The 18,573-nt window shown below is 31.5% G+C and overlaps 1 protein-coding gene and 1 long non-coding RNA gene across 4 annotated transcripts; both read right to left on the reverse strand.

Annotated features, from left to right (window-relative positions):
- Positions 1–118: 118 nt before the first annotated feature.
- LOC104894870 (SUMO-conjugating enzyme SCE1) lies at positions 119–4,203 on the reverse strand. Its single transcript, XM_010681219.4, has 5 exons — positions 4,037–4,203; positions 3,852–3,935; positions 1,108–1,260; positions 906–1,019; positions 119–537 (listed from the first exon to the last, which is right to left on the reverse strand). The coding sequence occupies exons 1-5, from the start codon at positions 4,103–4,105 to the stop codon at positions 475–477; spliced, it is 483 nt and encodes a 160-aa protein (XP_010679521.1). The 5' UTR covers positions 4,106–4,203; the 3' UTR covers positions 119–474.
- A 5,317-nt stretch (positions 4,204–9,520) lies between these two features.
- On the reverse strand, positions 9,521–13,639 carry LOC125498283 (uncharacterized). 3 transcript variants are annotated; one of them, XR_007275164.2, is made up of 3 exons: positions 13,157–13,468; positions 12,561–13,020; positions 9,521–12,442 (listed from the first exon to the last, which is right to left on the reverse strand). It is a non-coding gene; the product is annotated as an uncharacterized LOC125498283 (long non-coding RNA). The 3 variants fall into 3 exon arrangements; XR_007275163.2 differs by having other exon boundaries at positions 9,521–9,758; positions 11,513–13,020; positions 13,157–13,467; XR_008969962.1 differs by having other exon boundaries at positions 9,521–13,020; positions 13,157–13,639.
- Between the last annotated feature and the right edge of the window lie 4,934 nt (positions 13,640–18,573).

The raw sequence follows: 18,573 nt of genomic DNA on the forward strand, positions 1-18,573 counted from the left end.
TCAAAATACTGCAATGAAAGCATTTCACATCCACACTTCTGGATTCGTCCTGCTCTGGTGCACTAAGAAGAAGAAAGAATTTGATTCCAAACAAACCTAGAGGCGAGAAAGAACAAGATAAAAACAATAAAAAAAATTTAGAGTGAAAAGCTTTCACGTTCAAATAACAGTGACAAATTCACCATGACAACTAAATTTAAGGATATTACAATATCCTCATATCCAAATAGGCGACCCACACACAAACAATCAGCCACAGTAGTAAAAGGTTTGAGGATTTGACCTAAACAAGATGAAACCAAAATGTTCAAAACAACCTCCATAAATAAAGGCTACCATGGGTTACTAAATATGGACAGAAGTCAGACTTTATACATAAGGCTTAGAGAAAGGATAGCTCTTAAGTTGCAATTACCACTCCTTCTGACACGAGTACCCAGTTCCGACTATCCTCTACCAATATGAGAATTGCCATTAGATGGTTGCCGGGTACTGTTTAGCCTGCTGGCGAACCCTTCTTTTGTACTCTGTTGTATCCTGCATTATAAAAAGCTCTTGTTCAACTTGATATCAGTCATAATTAGCATAACTTTGACCATAAATCTTCTATGGACAATAAATTAATCACTAGAGATACAGGCTATTCTGTTATATTAACAAAAATCGATGTCAGTGCGGCAGGCACATAAAAGTTTCACATTGCAATCAATCCTTGCAAGGCCGATCTGATGCTGCTTTGGCCCGGTAAAAAGATGAATAATATTGCAGATTGAAACAACTACGTACACAGCAAAATCATACACCTGGTAAATTCTAGCAACCACCACAAATGAAATGATCCAAGCCAACAATGTAAACTTCATAAAGTCCAATACCAGATCACACAATAAAGGTTGAAGACGCACCTGAATGAAAAGGTGATATCCTTCTGTCTGTGCAGGATCAGCAGCATTAGGCTGGTCCAACAAGTCCTGAATGCCAACAAGAATCTGCTTCACAGTGATTGCAGGTCTCCAGTCCTAAAGGAGAAAATGCACATTATAAAACCGACACACATAATAAACATCATACAATCAGCTACCAAGAATCAAGAATACCAATACTCACACAATCCTCATTCAGAATGGACAGGCAAACCGTCCCAGATGGGTAAACATTCGGGTGGAAGAAACCTGCAGGAAACTTGCATTTAGGTGGCTTGCTGGGGTACTCTTCTGAGAAATACATAGTTAATGGATAGTATCCACCTTCCCAATCAGTCTGTTATAATGGAAACTCTGATGAGTACAAAGCAGTTGATGAAAAATATAGCAAACATGGCGTATCTCAATGTAACCATTAATTCCTTTTCTATAGCTAAAAGACAGCCAATGAACGCACTAATTGCCAATGACACAATGCAAAATTTACACATGACATATACATAATTTGAAAACCACACTCCATAATACAACTGAAAGCATATGACCATTTACAGACAATAAAAGAATAGATTGTTCATGGAAGCAGCTTCCTTGAAACCTGACTTCAGAGAATAAAGAAGGGTTGATGAAAGGGTTGATGCTTTTGATCTCAACAGGGATGGGAAGAAGAGGCCCAGGATCTTTCAAATTGATCAAGACTCTCGAGTTTATGGCAGGTTCAGCATTTATGCTTTAGAGATAAAAAAAGACCATATCTCAATTGAAGGCATACATTTTACTAAAACGTAACAAATTTATTGAAAGAATGAACAAGAAAATTCTGAGTTTGTTGCAAACTAAAAATGTATTTTCTTCATCTCAACTTATTAGACCCGATTGGATCCGATCATCCTTGATTTCACCGATGTTTAAACCTGATTGGACGTGATCAGGCCTTAAACAAATTTTTAAGGTGACGAGAATGCACTCTGATCCCTTCTAAAGGCAAATCATGGGTCTGGTAGAGAAATTATACAAGCTCCTAAACTGCCCATGGTATTTGTTGTTGTCTGGCTATGGAAGGGATTGACAGGTGTAGGGTACTTCTGGTGATATTGGAAATATGTCCACATGATTCAACAGTAGATAGGGAATACAGCAACAAATAAAGGAACCGGTGCAAAAATCAAAGCTAGAACTTAGATGATTACAGCAACCATGGCGATTGGGCTATTAATAGGTGTATATAAACCAATGACTTGCGTGCTTCAACTTGACAATGCTCCGAGAAAGGCAGGAAAAAGTTGTGAGCTCACAGATATCACCTAGCGATTTCATAGTTTCTACAGCAGCTCACGAAAAAAATGCCCTCTCAGAGGAACTATTCATTGTTACATCCCTTTGGAAGAAAAGATTTTTCAACCTCTTTCACCTTAGCTTCATCATCATAAGAAAATTCTAAGCCCAAAAAAGTGCTCCTAAGACTCCCTAGATCAAGCCAATAAAATCTTATTTAAAACATAAGAATATTACAAATGTAACAAGAACAATCCCAAACTAGTTGAACTTTCTACTTTCAGATACTCTAATGCAGCCAGCACTCATATCCAAAAAATGATGTTGCATGATAATATTCAACAAGGCAGTAATAAGCAGCAACTACAAACATGAAACTTAAGAGTATGGCAGAAGCAACCAAACATAGAAGATCGAGAGACGAGAGAGCCTCCTTATTAATCTCTTAGATTGAGGAAGGGATTCAATATTGCTTAATGAAAATTCAATTCAAAAGGGTGAAATCCAACTCCTCAGACCTCAAGTCCTTCCCCTCCACAACCAGTGACCATACATCTTTCTCTTTCACCTATTAGCTATTTCCCTTTCTTCCCCGACAAGCACAAGATGCATCACCATACCTGCTATTTTTTCTTGTAGGAAACCAATCTAAAAACATCTCCTCCTTTCCTTTCAAAATTCTACTCTTCAAAGACCTGTTACCCATGCTTTAAGATTTGACTGCTTTCATCCACAACATCCAAAGGTCAGTTTTCGAAAATCGGTAGCAGTGCAGGACATCAGATATGATATACACCAGCAAATCCTGGAAGAAAACTTTTTCTCACTTTAGGATTGACCTATGCCCTTTATCTCCCTCTTACCTGGAAATTCCACTTGGAGAAAAGTTCCAGAAAGCTATTCTAAATAAATGTTGGTTAAAGTGTTATAGTGATTGGGGTAGTCGGGTGCCGAGTACGTCGTTGGTTGGGGCGGTTAAATGCGTGGCTTAACATATCATTCCTCAAGATTGCATTCAGTATCTAAATTTAGAATTTCTACAAACATAGTGACACGTTCATAAAGCCTAATCTTCCGACATCAAAAACCAGCCCGATGCTTAAAGAATCCTCCAGCGATTATTCTTTTTTATTCCTCCTGTGTAATTAACGCGCAACCAGGCAACTTTTACTCCTTAACACAAGTAAGAACATATAGTACCAACAAGTATAAACTCCTACACTAAGTATCACATACAACAGTATGTCAAACTCACATAAACTGCTTAACTATGGGAGAAACTTTTTTTTTGTCAAATTCACTACCTTAAACGCATAAGAAGTTCCATAAGGTTCAAACATGCAAAATTTACTGGTATCCTTGTTAAATAAACTTCAATTTCCAAGAGATCAGTGAAAAATCGCAGAAATTTCTGTAATCAATAAAACCTCCTTAAAACCATCCAAGTAATGATCAGAAAAACAAGTAAACAATCACAAATATTTCTTGAATATCAGAATCTAAGTATGAAAACAACACATACTATCAAACTAAATTAAAATTTGACCAAAAGAAAATTAGAACATCAATCAATCTAAAACAAGACAAACAAACAAAATCAAAAGTATTCAAAATAAAGGGAAACTTAAACACAGGAAGATGAAGAGTTTTTACCCCAGCTTTGCCAGGAATGATGCATTGCCACACTAACAAATTCATCGAACCATCTGCTTGTGTATCTGGTTTCGCCACAAAACCCTAGCCACAATTTCAAAAAATTTAAAAATAAAAAAAAGAAATCAGTAAAAAAAATAGAGAAATATATAATTTAAAAATTAAAAATAAATAAGGACACAAACATGGGGATGATTTTTCCGCCATTGTTTTCTCTCTTCAGCGAGACGACCACGAGCAATGCCGCCAGACATAGTGTTTCTCTCACTACTGTAAAAATTGCTCGCTTTCTCTCTCTTCGATTTTGGGGAAGATGAATGAGAAAAAAGGGGCGTATTTTGGAAGGTAGACCCTATTTTTTTCTTTCTTTAATAAATGATCTCTGTATTTTTGTACGGTTCAGATTTGTTTGCATCAACTTTTGTCAAGTTCCATGACTTATCAGAAAAGTCAAAAAGATTGCCAAAAAAATAGAATAAGAATAAAATTTAAAATGGTATTTGGTGATCTGAAGATATTAAAAAAAAATATAGATTGGCAAAGTGGTAGGAAGAAAAAAGGTTGTTCAATGGTGGACTCTTGTATTTTCCACATTATATAGGTTGTATCCTTTTTCTTGCAAAATTTCACATAATTTCTAGGATAGTTCATTTTTCGAATAAGCAAATTGAATAAAATAAGATAAAGAAACACAACAATTTGAAGTGGAATTTGTGAATGTGATATATACATTTATGTTAAGCCATGTGTTTAAGTTTTCTCATTTATCAACATTTCTAATTTTACAAAAGACTGTCAAATGAAGTAAAAAGTGATACTTCGAGCCTGTTCTTTTCGTCATAAAACAACTGAATTAAACTAAACTAAGGGCCTGTTCTCTTCGGCATAAAACAGTTGAACTGAACTGAACTGAATTGAACTGAACTGAACTGATCTGAATTGAACTGAACTGAAATGAATAGTGATATGTGAGAGTAAAAATATTGTCAAGAGCTGAACTGAACTGAACTGGTCTGAACTGAACTGAATTGAACTGAACTGAACTGAATTGAACTGAACTGAACTGAAAATAAGCTGGGGAGAACAGGCCTTAAACTAAACTGAATTTAACTGAACTGAACTGGATTGAATTGAATTGAACTAAAATAAATAGTGATATGTGAGAGTAAAAGTATTGTCCAAAGGTGAACTGAACTGAATTGAATTGAATTGAATTGAATTGGACTGAATTGAATTGAAAATAAGCTGGAGAGAACAGGCTCTTCCTCCATTTCATAATACTCGCTACACTTTTCATTGTAGGAAGTTTTACATTACTTGCTACACTTTCTTTTTGGGTAATAAACTCTCTCTATCTCTCTCCTCTCACATGAGTCCCTTCTCTTTTTACTCTCTACCTCTCTCTTCTCAAAAAATTGCCTAGGAGTTTGTGAATTGAAAAATGTAGCGAGTAATATAAAACGGAAGAAGTACATAACATTGTTGATTTGTCAACCACCTGATACTTCAATAAATAATTAAAAGTCATTTTTTATCATACGTGGTAATCAATATTGTGGGTACATAATAACATATCATCAATAAGTTCGTGTTAGCTTTCTTATAATTCTTATTCCCAGGCAAAACTTGAACTACTACTTATACAACGATTGTTTGCAACAACTATAGTCACCATGTTACATAAAAGTTAACTTATCTATATAATACTATAAAGCAATAAGGATTTCACAAGATCCATAACAAAATGAAGAGAGTGTCGATGAATATGATGTCAATACTTTTAACTGGTTTATATTTCGACTATATATCAACTTCTCATAAGTAAGATTCTAGGGTGTGTATTGATTGTTGTTGATATCCTAAGTCTTTTTTATATCTTAATTGATTCAAATCTAAACTATCTCTATTATATAAGCCATAAGGGAAGGGGGAGCAATGGTGTCCTCTTTTAAAATGCCTATTTTGCCCCCTTTCCTTTCTAAATTACAAAAGAAATGTCAAAATCAAAATTGACACTCAAAGAAAACTACCGAAAATTAATTTACAACACTCGCTCGCAAATCAATTAAAAGAAGAAACTTTACAAATCACTCATACAATTGAGAAAATCACGTTATAAAAATCATGCAAATCACTCAAATAATCAGAAAACTTTATTAAAACTTAAAATTAACATACAAACTAAAACTAATAATCTAGAACGTCAATACATACAAAAACATTTACAAAAATTTACTTACAAATCACTATTCTCAAGAACCATTCACCAGTTAATGGTGGGTCATGATAAAAATAGAGGTGTATTTGTAGTGAAATCAAAATTTAGAAGTTAGACAAGGAAAAAAATTATTTACTTTTTACAGTGTTTCCTATATATAATGAAACTTTTACATATATTTGGACCTATCTTTTGCTATTATATAATAGCGATTAATTATCAAGGTAAAAATATTTATGTAAAATATCATTCAAGAATTAAAGTACAACATATCTCTATTATATAAGGAGAAGGGGAGCTATAGTGTCCCCGAATGAAGAGACTATGTTGCCCCCTTCCCATTCTAAATTACAAATTCACTTACAAATCAAAGGGGGCTTCAAACAAAAATACCAAAAATATAATTATAACATTACTCACAAGTCAACTAAAATCATAAAATTGCATAATTTACGTTATGCAAATCACTAAAATAAGGAAACTTTACAAAAACTTAAAAATTCACTTACAAACTACAACCTATGAAAAAATTTGACTTGAAATCAAAGTGTCCACTTTCTTTACAATTTATGAAGTACTGTAGTTAATTCAAAAATCAACTAAAAAATTATAATATTAGAAATCATAAATAAATTCAATAAAATTTCTATTTTGTTCATAGAATTTAACTTTGAAAAGTAAAAAAAAAAAAATGGTGAGAGACTTAAGTGACATAAACTAAACCAATCAAATTTTGCAACTAAAAACAATTATACTTCGTATGTCTAATGTTCAAATTTTGACTCTTACGTCGAAGAAAATCGAGTTTCTGTTTCAAAAAAATTCAAGCACGCATCTCTTGCAAAAAATTCTAGTTTGATATATAGAAAGGGAACAAAATCGATACCCAAAAGTTGAAATTCTACTATTTAAATGTTATTTTCATAAACTCATTAGTTGAACTTAAAGTTTTTATAAACTCATTCTTTTCTTATATTATATATTTATATCGATTTAAAGATTCTCAATTCCATAAATGTTATATATTACTAAATTAAACTCACAAGAACACAACACTCATGCAAATATGTCGTTTTTAAATGTTCAATGGTAATAGTAAGTCGATTCACCATACACTGTTGTAAAGATTAAACTTTAAATCGAGAATCGCATATTCATGAGGACAAAATCTTCTAAATAAAATTATAATTTATACAGAAAAGTGTTTAAATTTATAAAACACAATACTTTTCGTAATTTGCACGAGTCAAAAAACTAGTTATGATATAAATATGTAGGAAACCTATCAATTGTAAAAGTCTACTTTATATAATTTTCTAAAATAACCATATTTTAGAAAGAAGAAGAGCTTTCATGCCATAGATAATTTTGCATAGTGTTTTTCCAAAATCTAGGGTGGGTTTAAAGAATAAATATCATTGCCTTATAATTTTTTGAATCATGTTTTTCGGAAAGAAAATACAAGATGACCTATATTGTTTTATAATTTCTATTAGGTTTTTGACCCGTGCAACTGCACGAATTTTTTATTTATTTATAAATTTTATGATTTTATGATGTTTCTCCCAAAATCATGGTGTGAATATTAGATCGTGATTTAAACTTTTTATAATCATATCGTTTATTAGGAATATTTTAAAACTGACTTATAACCTTTGCGTTCAATGATTGATATAGTTAATATTATGGTGCGATGTTGACTGAAAAAGTCTTTGCTCTATCCATTGCTTCACTTTGAGGATCCAATAAACTCACAATTTACTCCATTATTGGGATTTAATCATGCAACCACTTCTTCTCTCACTTTCTGCAGTCCCTACTTTCCACAGTCCCTCTCACCCCCACTCTTTTGTTGTCTTGAGATCCCGTGATCCTCATAAAAAATTAAAATTTCAAACCCTAATGCTGGTAACTCTTGATATGGCTAACCGAACCCGTGCAAATTACAAATCAAAAATGGAGATTTAAACATAGCTAGAATTGTTATATTTAATTGAACTTTTCTCAATTTGGGCAATATCACATTTAAATAAAATGGAGATTCATTAAAAAAATTGCTACATTCGATCGAACACACTTGATCACAGATTTATTAGAAAAAAGTTATCCAAAAAGTTTGACCACAGATTCATCGAACACACTTTATGTTTTCGAAAATGGAGAAAAAAAAATAATTTGATTGTGTTTTTTTATCCATTAACGTTGGATGTGTGAGATTCAAATGTTATCTACATGAGTTTATTATATGAAGATGATGATTCACTTTCTAGATGTTCAAATTGAGATGGAAAAAGACAGAATTTTTATGACAGTGAAGACTGAGAGTTCTAAGCAAGGGTTTGTTACATTTTGGAACTTTATTAGCAAACTTAGATTTTATTAAGATTATATTCGGCTTCTAGATAGAAGTAAGTTCTACTCACCTCTCTTAGAATTTGAAGCTTGTAAGTTTCATACTATTTGACCCATTTTTTTATTTATTTTGAAAAGTTTAATATAGAATAAATTGTATTTCCAATTATTTGTTACATGCACAATTCACCCTTTTTTTCATTTTTATTGAGAGTTATTTGTGATTAGCTCACTGACCCAGGTCAATAATACTTATTCCAAATGAACAGTAATATATAGAAATAAAAATCAATTTATATGTGAAAATATATTATATGACATTTTATCTTTTCTTTGAGATGCACACCTAGAAATTATGAGCTCTCAAATTTCATATGTATGATAATATTATTATTTTAGTTGTGATTTGGTTGTTGTCAATAAATTGAACAATATATATGACTTAAAAATTTCACAAAGATACAACTACAAACTTATGGATAATAAATTTCACATAAGTTCTATATGTAATTTTAATCTTTAACCTTACATAGAGATATGCCATACATTTAACAGTTAAGATAGCATATTCATAGCGGACTTTCACTACAAGGAATTAGGTTTTGGGCAACAAAAATATTCGTCGCCCAATGGGACAATTTCGTTGCACAAAGGTTTGTGCAACGAGATTTTTGCGCGCCAATTTCGTCGTCTAAAGCTCGACGCCCTTTCCATTTTAGGCGTCGAATATCAAGTTTGTTGCACAAACTATAGTTTGGGCATCGAAATGCTTTCGTTGCTCATAATGCTATTTTGTGCTACGATTTTTCTTTATCGTTGCCTAAACTTGACATAGTTTTGGCAACAACAACTTAACTTTTGGTGCCCATATTACGAAACTTTGTGCAACAATCACTATTTTTCGTCGCTCATTGTGTGTTATAACCTTACCAGAATGTTATTTTGGGCAACAATAATTTCGTTGCCCAAAGTACTTTGGGCTACAAATTGTTTTATATAATTTTAAATCTCATGCTTTATTCAAATAACAATGTGTAATACCTAATTAGTTGCCCAAATATTCATATATAAGTATATAAACTTATTAAAAATAAAAGTATGATATAATAAAAGAAGTATTCATGGAATATAAATTGTAGACAATCGGTGGAGTACAAAATAATCTTCAAATTCAACATCCGACGTAACTTGAATATCTTACAAAATTCAAAATAAATCTAGAAAAAACTAATTAGCACTACCCATAATCTGCAAAGAAATTCACATAATCCAACCCTTGTCATACTTCATATAGCTTTCCTTTACTAATTTGAGAAAATAGTCACGACCCACTGTTCCTGATAAAAGCGAAATCGTTAAAATTAGGCACTCATGTGATAAAAAAAATTGGGGGGGAGGGGAGGAGGAAAATGATCTTTTTACTCTTCCGCCCCAAAAAAAGCAATATGTCCAGATGCAACCATCACTAAATCATTCAAAACAATACAATCACTATATCATTCAAAACGACAACAATGATATCAACAATGAGTTTCATAGTACGACTTATGGTAATCCTTCTTTCCAAAGACAACAACATCAGACCAGCAATTTCTACCCTCGATCAATACACATGATCCCATCTCATAAATTAATCCCTCTCCTCCTCCTCTACAAGACCACAATAACCCTCATAGATCTATCCGATCTTCTATCTGCATCCATCATGAGCTTAAAGGGGAGAAGAAAATACAACCCGGTCCAACAAACTACTCCACTAGGATTAAATTTTAAAGGCGGACCAAGGTAAGTACAAGGCAGATCATAGTTGATACACTCAACAAACCTAAAAACAACTAATCACTTAGAAAAGAAAAGACAAAAAATATTATTAGTAATGATAATATGAAATTAAAGTTTGGAGTTCGTCAAATCGAGAACTATAATTTGGCTCATATTCTAAAGGAATTTTATCCATAATATTTGATAACAAAATGCTCCATGTTCATAAGTACGACTTTTGCTAAAAGTGAAGATTTTCTTTCTTATCTAATGGACAGTTGTGGAGTCTGTAAATAGACAACTAGGGGTGAAAGTTATTCGGATAAAATCCAAAATCCAATCCAATCCAATCCAAATTAGTAATTCGGATCGGATTTGAACTGTGTTCGGATTGGATTCGGATTGAGATTTCTTGAAAATTTGGATTTTCGGATCGGATTGGATTGAGGGTAATCGGATCCAAAAATCCAATATAACCAAATAGTAATATGCCTTGTATTATGTATCTGGATTGGGCTTAAGTGCTTATCTTTTTTATAAAAAAACTACTCCATATATACATAGCACTTCAACCCTTCCCCTAAAACACTAAGTACACTTAATTCCTCATTTACTAAATCTGCTAAGTTGTTGTTGTGCTTAATTCATTTCATCGAAAAACTAGAGTTTTAAAAAAATCGGATTTTCGGATCGGATCCAATTTAGAGTATGAAAATTCGGATTGGATTGGATCGGATTCAAACCCTAATTGGTTTGGATTCGGATTGAAAAATTGAAATCCAAATTTTGTTCGGATCGGATTGGATTAGGCCCTAATCCAAACCGCACACCGAACTTTCACCCCTATAGACAACCCACAACTTACGACAAATCAATCCTGAAAAGTTTGCAAATATTTCAATGTTCTCTTATGCATCATAAGTTCAGAACAGTAGCACAAGAAATCAATCCTGAAAAGTTTGCAAATATTTCAATGTTCTCTTATGCATCATAAGTTCAGAACAGTAGCACAAGGTTCAATATCTAGAATTTTCTACATTACTTACTATTGCATTCTCAAGCCCCCAAGTCGTTGCATTAAGACATAATAATGGATAGAGCAAATTCCTTTCACAGAACATCATAATTAATCGAATAGCAAACATAATAGTAAACTAAATTTTAATCATATACTCTAATCTCCTACCCTGTAAATCATGTGGGAATTGCAATCTTGCAAACAGAAAAAGAACTGAAAGGGGTTAGAAATTTATGAACATAAAGGCAGGTCATTAAACATAAAAATTATAGCAGGCAGTGCAGCAAGTAGCTCATATAAACACTGGCATACGTTGATGCGGCTCTACAATCTGCAGATAGTAGCTATGACTGGCTGCCACGGTCATTGTCGGGGCCCTCAGCGAATCAGAACAAAATCAGAAGAGAAACAACAATTAGTGGAAAAGTGTTATTTTTATAACTAACACACTAGATAATTCTTGTACTAACTAACTCACCCTTAGAATAACAAGCCGGTGACATTAGTAAAGTACAAATTTAAAGTTAAAGGATACACAAGCTGAGACGGATAAAGCATACAAAGTGGTATTATAAAAGCATTATTAAACTACCTGTCTAATCTTTGTTTGGTTCAATCCTTTCCCTAAACTTTGTTGCAGGAAAAAATCTAGCTTAGGGAACAGATATCAAACAATAGTGCTCATGCACAAAAACAAATAGAACTTTCTCAATCAGAAACCATTTAGAGAAATGGCAGCCTCAACAACCTCAGTAAAGATATGCACCACACAGAGCTACCTCAGACAGACTTTCAGCCATTGCTTATGGCATCAAAATTTCGCACAGATCAAGTGCAAACCTAGACTCAGCTATGCATCAAATTAGTCTTCAAGAACATACGATGCTGTGAGAAAAAATTTACTCACAGCACTTACCAGTAAGTGTTGTTTTATCATCTATGCACAATTATAACTTTTATGACTAATATACAAGGTTCTTTAAACAAAAAAAAAGGGTCCATTGTTAATCAATAAAATCTTTTCCATAAAAAAATCGCGGAAATTTAGTATTAAGAAAAAATGGATGAATGGGACTGTCACGATCATTACTAAACTTGTTGAAGAGATGAAATATAACCACGGTATTGAACTTACTTTCCATCTAGAAGGATTGAACTTCATAGGTTCATGCCAGACTTCAGGATCTAAATAACAAGTCCTAAACCATGTCAACACTTTCCACCCTTTAGGAATTGTGTAACCTGTAATAATATCAATTAAACGTAATAAAGCAGAAAAGGAGAAGATTAGAGGAAAACAAATGCATATGCTTCTAATCTTTTCTGAAAAATAATGAGATAGCTTCATCTGTTTACTGACCATTAATATTGACATCTAATATTGCCTCTCGGAAGACGACGAATGAGAAAGTTACCCACCTAAGTGTTTCATCAATGACCTTAATATCATAGAAGAAGTGATTAATTGTAGAAAAGTATACACAATTAATCAGTAATCTCAAACAGGGATTGGAGAAAACTTATGCTCATTTATACCAATCCCATAATCAACATAAACATTAGCACCTATATTTTCGCATCTAAGTGAAATCATATTCCTAGAGTAGTCTTCAAACTTACTACCACAAAGCAATTTTATTTGGCAAGAAATAAAAACAAGAAATCCTTCCATTCAAGAAAACATTGACAAATTCATACCAATAATTCTTAGGTAAACACAAGAAAGAAGTTTGATTCGTGAGTTAGGCCAAATAATAAAAGATACCAACCTTGCCGCCGAACTCGCGCTAACCTCACCACTGAACTCCGGCCTCCATCACCTGCCATAATTAGAAAAAAGTTAGGGCAGAACAGGATAAGGTAAAAATTAACCATCAACCGAAATTTTCCATCATAATTAAACTCATCACTCGAGAAACGTCACCTGAGAAAAATCAAGATCCTAAGAAAAGTCACCTGAGAAACGTGGGGTGGTTGAAAACGTCGAGAAACCTGAGAAACGCTAACCGTCGAAGTCTGATTCGTGAGAAACTCAATTTTCCATCATAATTAAACTCATCAACTGACAAAAGTCGAAGAACTCGTCGGAAGAATAACGATTCACCGGAAAAAGAGAAAGATGAGGTGGAGTGGAAGAGGGTGTGAGTTGAGAAGGACATGAGCAGTTGAAGTATTGTAGAAGTGAAATATGTGGTTTTGTGTGAAAAATTTAGAGCGGGGTTTTCCCCGCTATTTTCTTTTGATTATGGGCAACGATACATGATTTGAACAAACCCATTTATTATATAAGGGCAACAAAATATAATGTTTTGTTGCCTAATTAAAGTAATGGGCAACCAAACTTATCTCGTCGCCCAAATATGAATTTGGGGCAACAACAATAAATTTAGTCGCCCATAATTTAACTATGGGCGACAAATTCAACTCGTTGCCCTTAATCTCAACTATGGGCTACAAAATACAATTTTGTCGTCCTTGATTTTCAAATCCGTCGCCCAAAACCTATTTTCTTGTAGTGTTTAAATATTGTGATGTGGTATATTGTACAACGAAAGGGGTCTCATTGTTATTATACTAAACTTTAAGACATCTCATGCTTGTTGTTACAGTTAGGCTACCCACCTTTAAGTTTTACAAACCTCATGAGCCAAGTAAAAGTTAACTTTTATTGAGACTTTGTTATCTTTACTTGTCTATTTGTATATTGGCTAATCCGTTTTTTAGTTGATAGTTTAATATTATGTGTTAGTACATAAGATGTTTAGACTTTTGTTAGTACATAAGATGTTTAATTTATTCTTTTGTGCAAGCTAAAGTGCTAGTACATAAGATGTTTATTCTTTTATGCAAGCTAAGTGCTAATGCATAAGATGTTTATTTTTTGTGTTACACATGAGGTGCTAATATCAATTATTATTGATTTTATCGTGGATCACGTTTTCTATTTCTAATCACATTGTAAATATGTAACTCACTAATAATTATCATCGTTTTATGGATACACCATAATCTTTGTAATATGACGGTCCACGATCTTATAGTTTGCAATGAACTTATAATTTTGATGGTATGGGTATGTGGTCAATGATCTTATAATTTGAACTTTATAAAAAAACTTATAATACAACTTATTTTATAATTAATACGTCCACTGATAAACTTTACGTTTAATATTATAATCTGTTAAGACTTTTGTATTTGGGTTTAAGAAGAGAGTACAACATGTTCATTTAAATAGTTGTAATACCTTAAGTAGTGCAACTTCTTGATATAAATTTATTTCTTAATTAGTGCCAAAATATATGATTAGTACCTAAAATATCGAATTTAGGGGATATGAATTTTTAATTAGTTCTTAAAATACCATATTTAGGGGATATGATATTTTTAATTAGTGCCTAAAATATCGGATTTAGGAGATATATTTTTTTGGCAGTTTTATGATGCATAAGTAATTACTAATTAATAGCAATTGATTCCTAAAATTTAGTTGATTTACATTTCGTAACAGAGAAATTTCTTAAATAACTTTCCAATTATATACCTAAAAAAAGTAATGCATAACAGAAATATTTAGAGACAAATACACATGGCAAAAAATTGTAAAAGATTTTACAAATGATAACACATCAGCAATTTAATTTACTCTTGATACATAAGTAAATTTTTATTGCTTTATAGTATTACTAGCTTTTCACCCGTGCAAAAATGCACGGGAGGTCATATTTATATGTGATATTATAAATTATTTATCAGACAAAAAGAGACATGTTATTAATGTCAGCAACATTTTTGTTTAGTGAGATTGATTGAAATCAAACTGAATTGACAACACATTATGATTAAAAAAAACAATTACACTATCTAAATTGATACATAAAAAATTGGGTCAATTACAACTCATACACGATTTAAACATTTTGAGAAACTTCCTCATAAACCACATTGGTTGAAACAGATGAGTTGCCACAATCTTTATCACATATTAAGATTTTCATATCCTTTTTGCTTGTAACTCTTGAAATAGTAACATATAATTGTCTGTGGTTAAATACATAACCCAACTTTTAAGAAAATGGGTAACTTTCTTCCCTAAATGGGTGAATTACTTATATAAAGCTGGCTTGTTTAACATTAAAAGTGACCCATTCTGAATTAAAAAGTAACCCATTTGGACTTGAAAGCGACTTGTTTTGACCAAAAGTGAAATAATCTGACATAAACTTATTATACTCCTAATACACATAACAGTAATTGAATATAAAATCTACTAATCCTAACACTCTATCATCGACCACTTCGTTATACACCCTTGTTCCTTGGTCCTCTTCCTCTTCCTTCATTCTCTATCTTTCCCTTCGAAATTGCCAGAATTCAATTTTTTTCGTACCGAAATTGCCAAAAATTACAACCTTAAATTTGTTGATCTATTTTATGACAAATGATATTTCGATTTTTTGCACCTAAAAAAATACTTAATTTTATCAATTTTATTTTAGCTTGTTTGATATTTGAGATTAGATATTATTTATATCATTTATATACATGTTGTGATGGTTACTTGTGTTCAATCGAATCGAAAAGTTGATTAATATTTTACCTCAAATTTTAGCTTTTTTTTTTATTATTTTACAATATGTTCCTTGAAATCTTGTGTAAATAATTAAATATTTAGTAAGATATTGATGACCTAAAAGGCGTGACATTGTAATTTATCCTATGTACTAAATATAAATTAACAAAAATTAAAGTGAAAAGACATTTTTCAATTCAATTTAGTAAAAAAATAAGTTTGACTTATTACATGCATAAACAATATATTTCATTTTTTATATCTCACATTGACTGCTTCTTACAAAATTGAGATCAAGAATTTGAGCATCAACTCAGTGACTTTCATAATTGTAAAACATGTAGTTTGCTTAAAGAAACAAAAACTTCATAATTTATATTAAATTAATGAATAGAGCAACATGAGCAACATAGAAGTTATAGGTTTTTGTTATTATGTTCCAATAAACTTGTTCTCGTGAATTTTATAAGTTGTAGTACCTATGTTCGATTTTGATATATTAAGTTTGTGTTAAACTATAAATTAAAAATTGCAAAAAAGGACCTCGGTGTGAAAAGTCTATGGATATTATGCCAATGGTGCATGGTGTCATCAATATAACTCATGTATATATGTTATTTCGTTAGCAAGTGTATTTTCTTGGAGAAAATTAATTGAGTATTTATGGCTGCACCCACGCATTACGATCGGCCCCAGTAAACCCACTTGCAACCGTGCACAGGAGGATTTATATAGATATGATTTGGACCCATGCATAATGCATGAGAATTCTTTTATTAATTAAGTAGTTGTTTTTGTTTCAAATTTATTGAATCAATAATTATTATTAGAATTCGTGCCTTTAAGATGGAAATAATGTAACATGTAAAATTATATTTCATGATATATAAAAATCTTTGTTACAACATTTTTAAACTTTAAAAATCTTGTAATCGTAATATATACATATATAAATACATGGATGAAACAAAATACACATTAAAGTGTGCGGGAATATTTTGTTTTGTAAATTTAGGATTTTAGGATGTTTATCCTAAAATCATGGTTTGAATATTAGCTCGTGATTTAAAGTTTTTATAATCATATCGTGTAATTAAAAAATATATTTTAAAGTCGACTTATGGCCTGTGCGTTCAATGACTGATGTAGCTAATGTCATGACAAAATACACGGGAGATTTTTTGTTGATTAGATATACTGAAAAATATTGATGATTATTTTATTTATACAAATTCTTTAGTAACACAGATATACAAATATGCAATAAATTAATGTGGGACAGGGGTAACTTTTTGCCTTAAATACGTCAATTTTATTAATCTAGAAGTGACCCATTTAAAATTAAAAGTTACACTTTGCTTAAAAGATACCTCTTTTAACTTGTGAAATCACCCATTTGATTTTTTTTCTTAATTATATTTTTGAAGATTATTTGTAGTATAAAATTATTTTCCCCTTTTCAAGATTCTTTGTTATTCTTTTATCGTTGATTATCTTACTATTAGATATATCCATTAATGAGCTCCTACACTTCGAAATCACTAATTTGTTTGTGATGGTAATTGACAATGGTATATCAAATCTTCAATTATTTATAATAATATGGTTCTTGTATAATATATTAATATTTACATAAGGTAATTTATTTTACACTAATTTTTTCAATCTTCGTCATCCATAGTCTGACTGTATAATAATATGGTTGTTTTTGTCATTCCATTTAATTTCAATTATATAAACCAAACTCCTATTTTGAAAAAACTCTATCAATGTCGCTTGTTTCCTCTTAATCCAGTGCAAATCTAAGTGAGATTGTGAGAGTGGAATCATAGATTGTCAACTTTCTAACGTGGTAGTTTTTTTTTTATATCACACTGCATCATTTTTTGTTTATACTTCAAATCTGTGAATATGCACTTAATGTTTTTGTTTAATTAAAAGTCGTACCATTTCTCTTTGCTTTAACCCCACTAAATCCTAATAAGTAGGTGGTCATTGAATTTTTGAGTTGATGATTTAAGCTTTAATTTTTAACAATTTTTTTAAAAAGTACTTTTTTTTACCGAGAATTAAAAATAAGGTGGTTGACAGTATGTATCTACTTTCGTGTATGATATAATGAATTTTTTTGTTTGATGTGGAGATTGGAGAGAAAAATGCCAAAAAAATTTCTAATATATATTAAATAGGAAAACAATTAGAAAATAATCAACATAAGTATATAAACTTACTAAAGTTACAAAGATTGTAATTGATGCATTCCATTAGTCAGAATTACACGTGGCAGAAGGTAGTGAGGGGGCTTTTGCAAATGACATGTGGACAGATTCTTTTACTGAATGACACATAAGCCAATTGAACCTTGTTTTATATATATATATAGATATAGATTTGATTTGATTTGAGTTCAGTTCAGATCAGTTCAGTTCAATTCAGTTCGGTTCAGATCAGACCAGTTCAGTTCAGTTCAGTTCAACTCTTGACAATACTTTTACTCTTACATATCACTATTCATTTCAGTTCAGTTCAATTCAGTTCAGATCAGTTCAGTTCAGTTCAATTCAGTTTAGTTCAGTTCAGTTCAATTCAGTTCAGTTCAATTCAGTTCAGTTCAGTTCAACTGTTTTATGCCGAAGAGAACAGACCCTTAGTAAAACCCTATCATTTTTTTCAATTTCAAATTTAAATACATTTTTTGTAAGTGAAATCGAACTTTATCTTTGTTATTTGTGCAAGTTTTTTTTTTTTTTTTTCTAAATTGCATTTGGGCACTACAAGTCAATGTTGGCCCATTAATATT

Source organism: Beta vulgaris, chromosome 6, assembly GCF_026745355.1.
Source record: "Beta vulgaris subsp. vulgaris cultivar EL10 chromosome 6, EL10.2, whole genome shotgun sequence".
Classification (NCBI taxonomy): Eukaryota; Viridiplantae; Streptophyta; class Magnoliopsida; order Caryophyllales; family Amaranthaceae; genus Beta; species Beta vulgaris.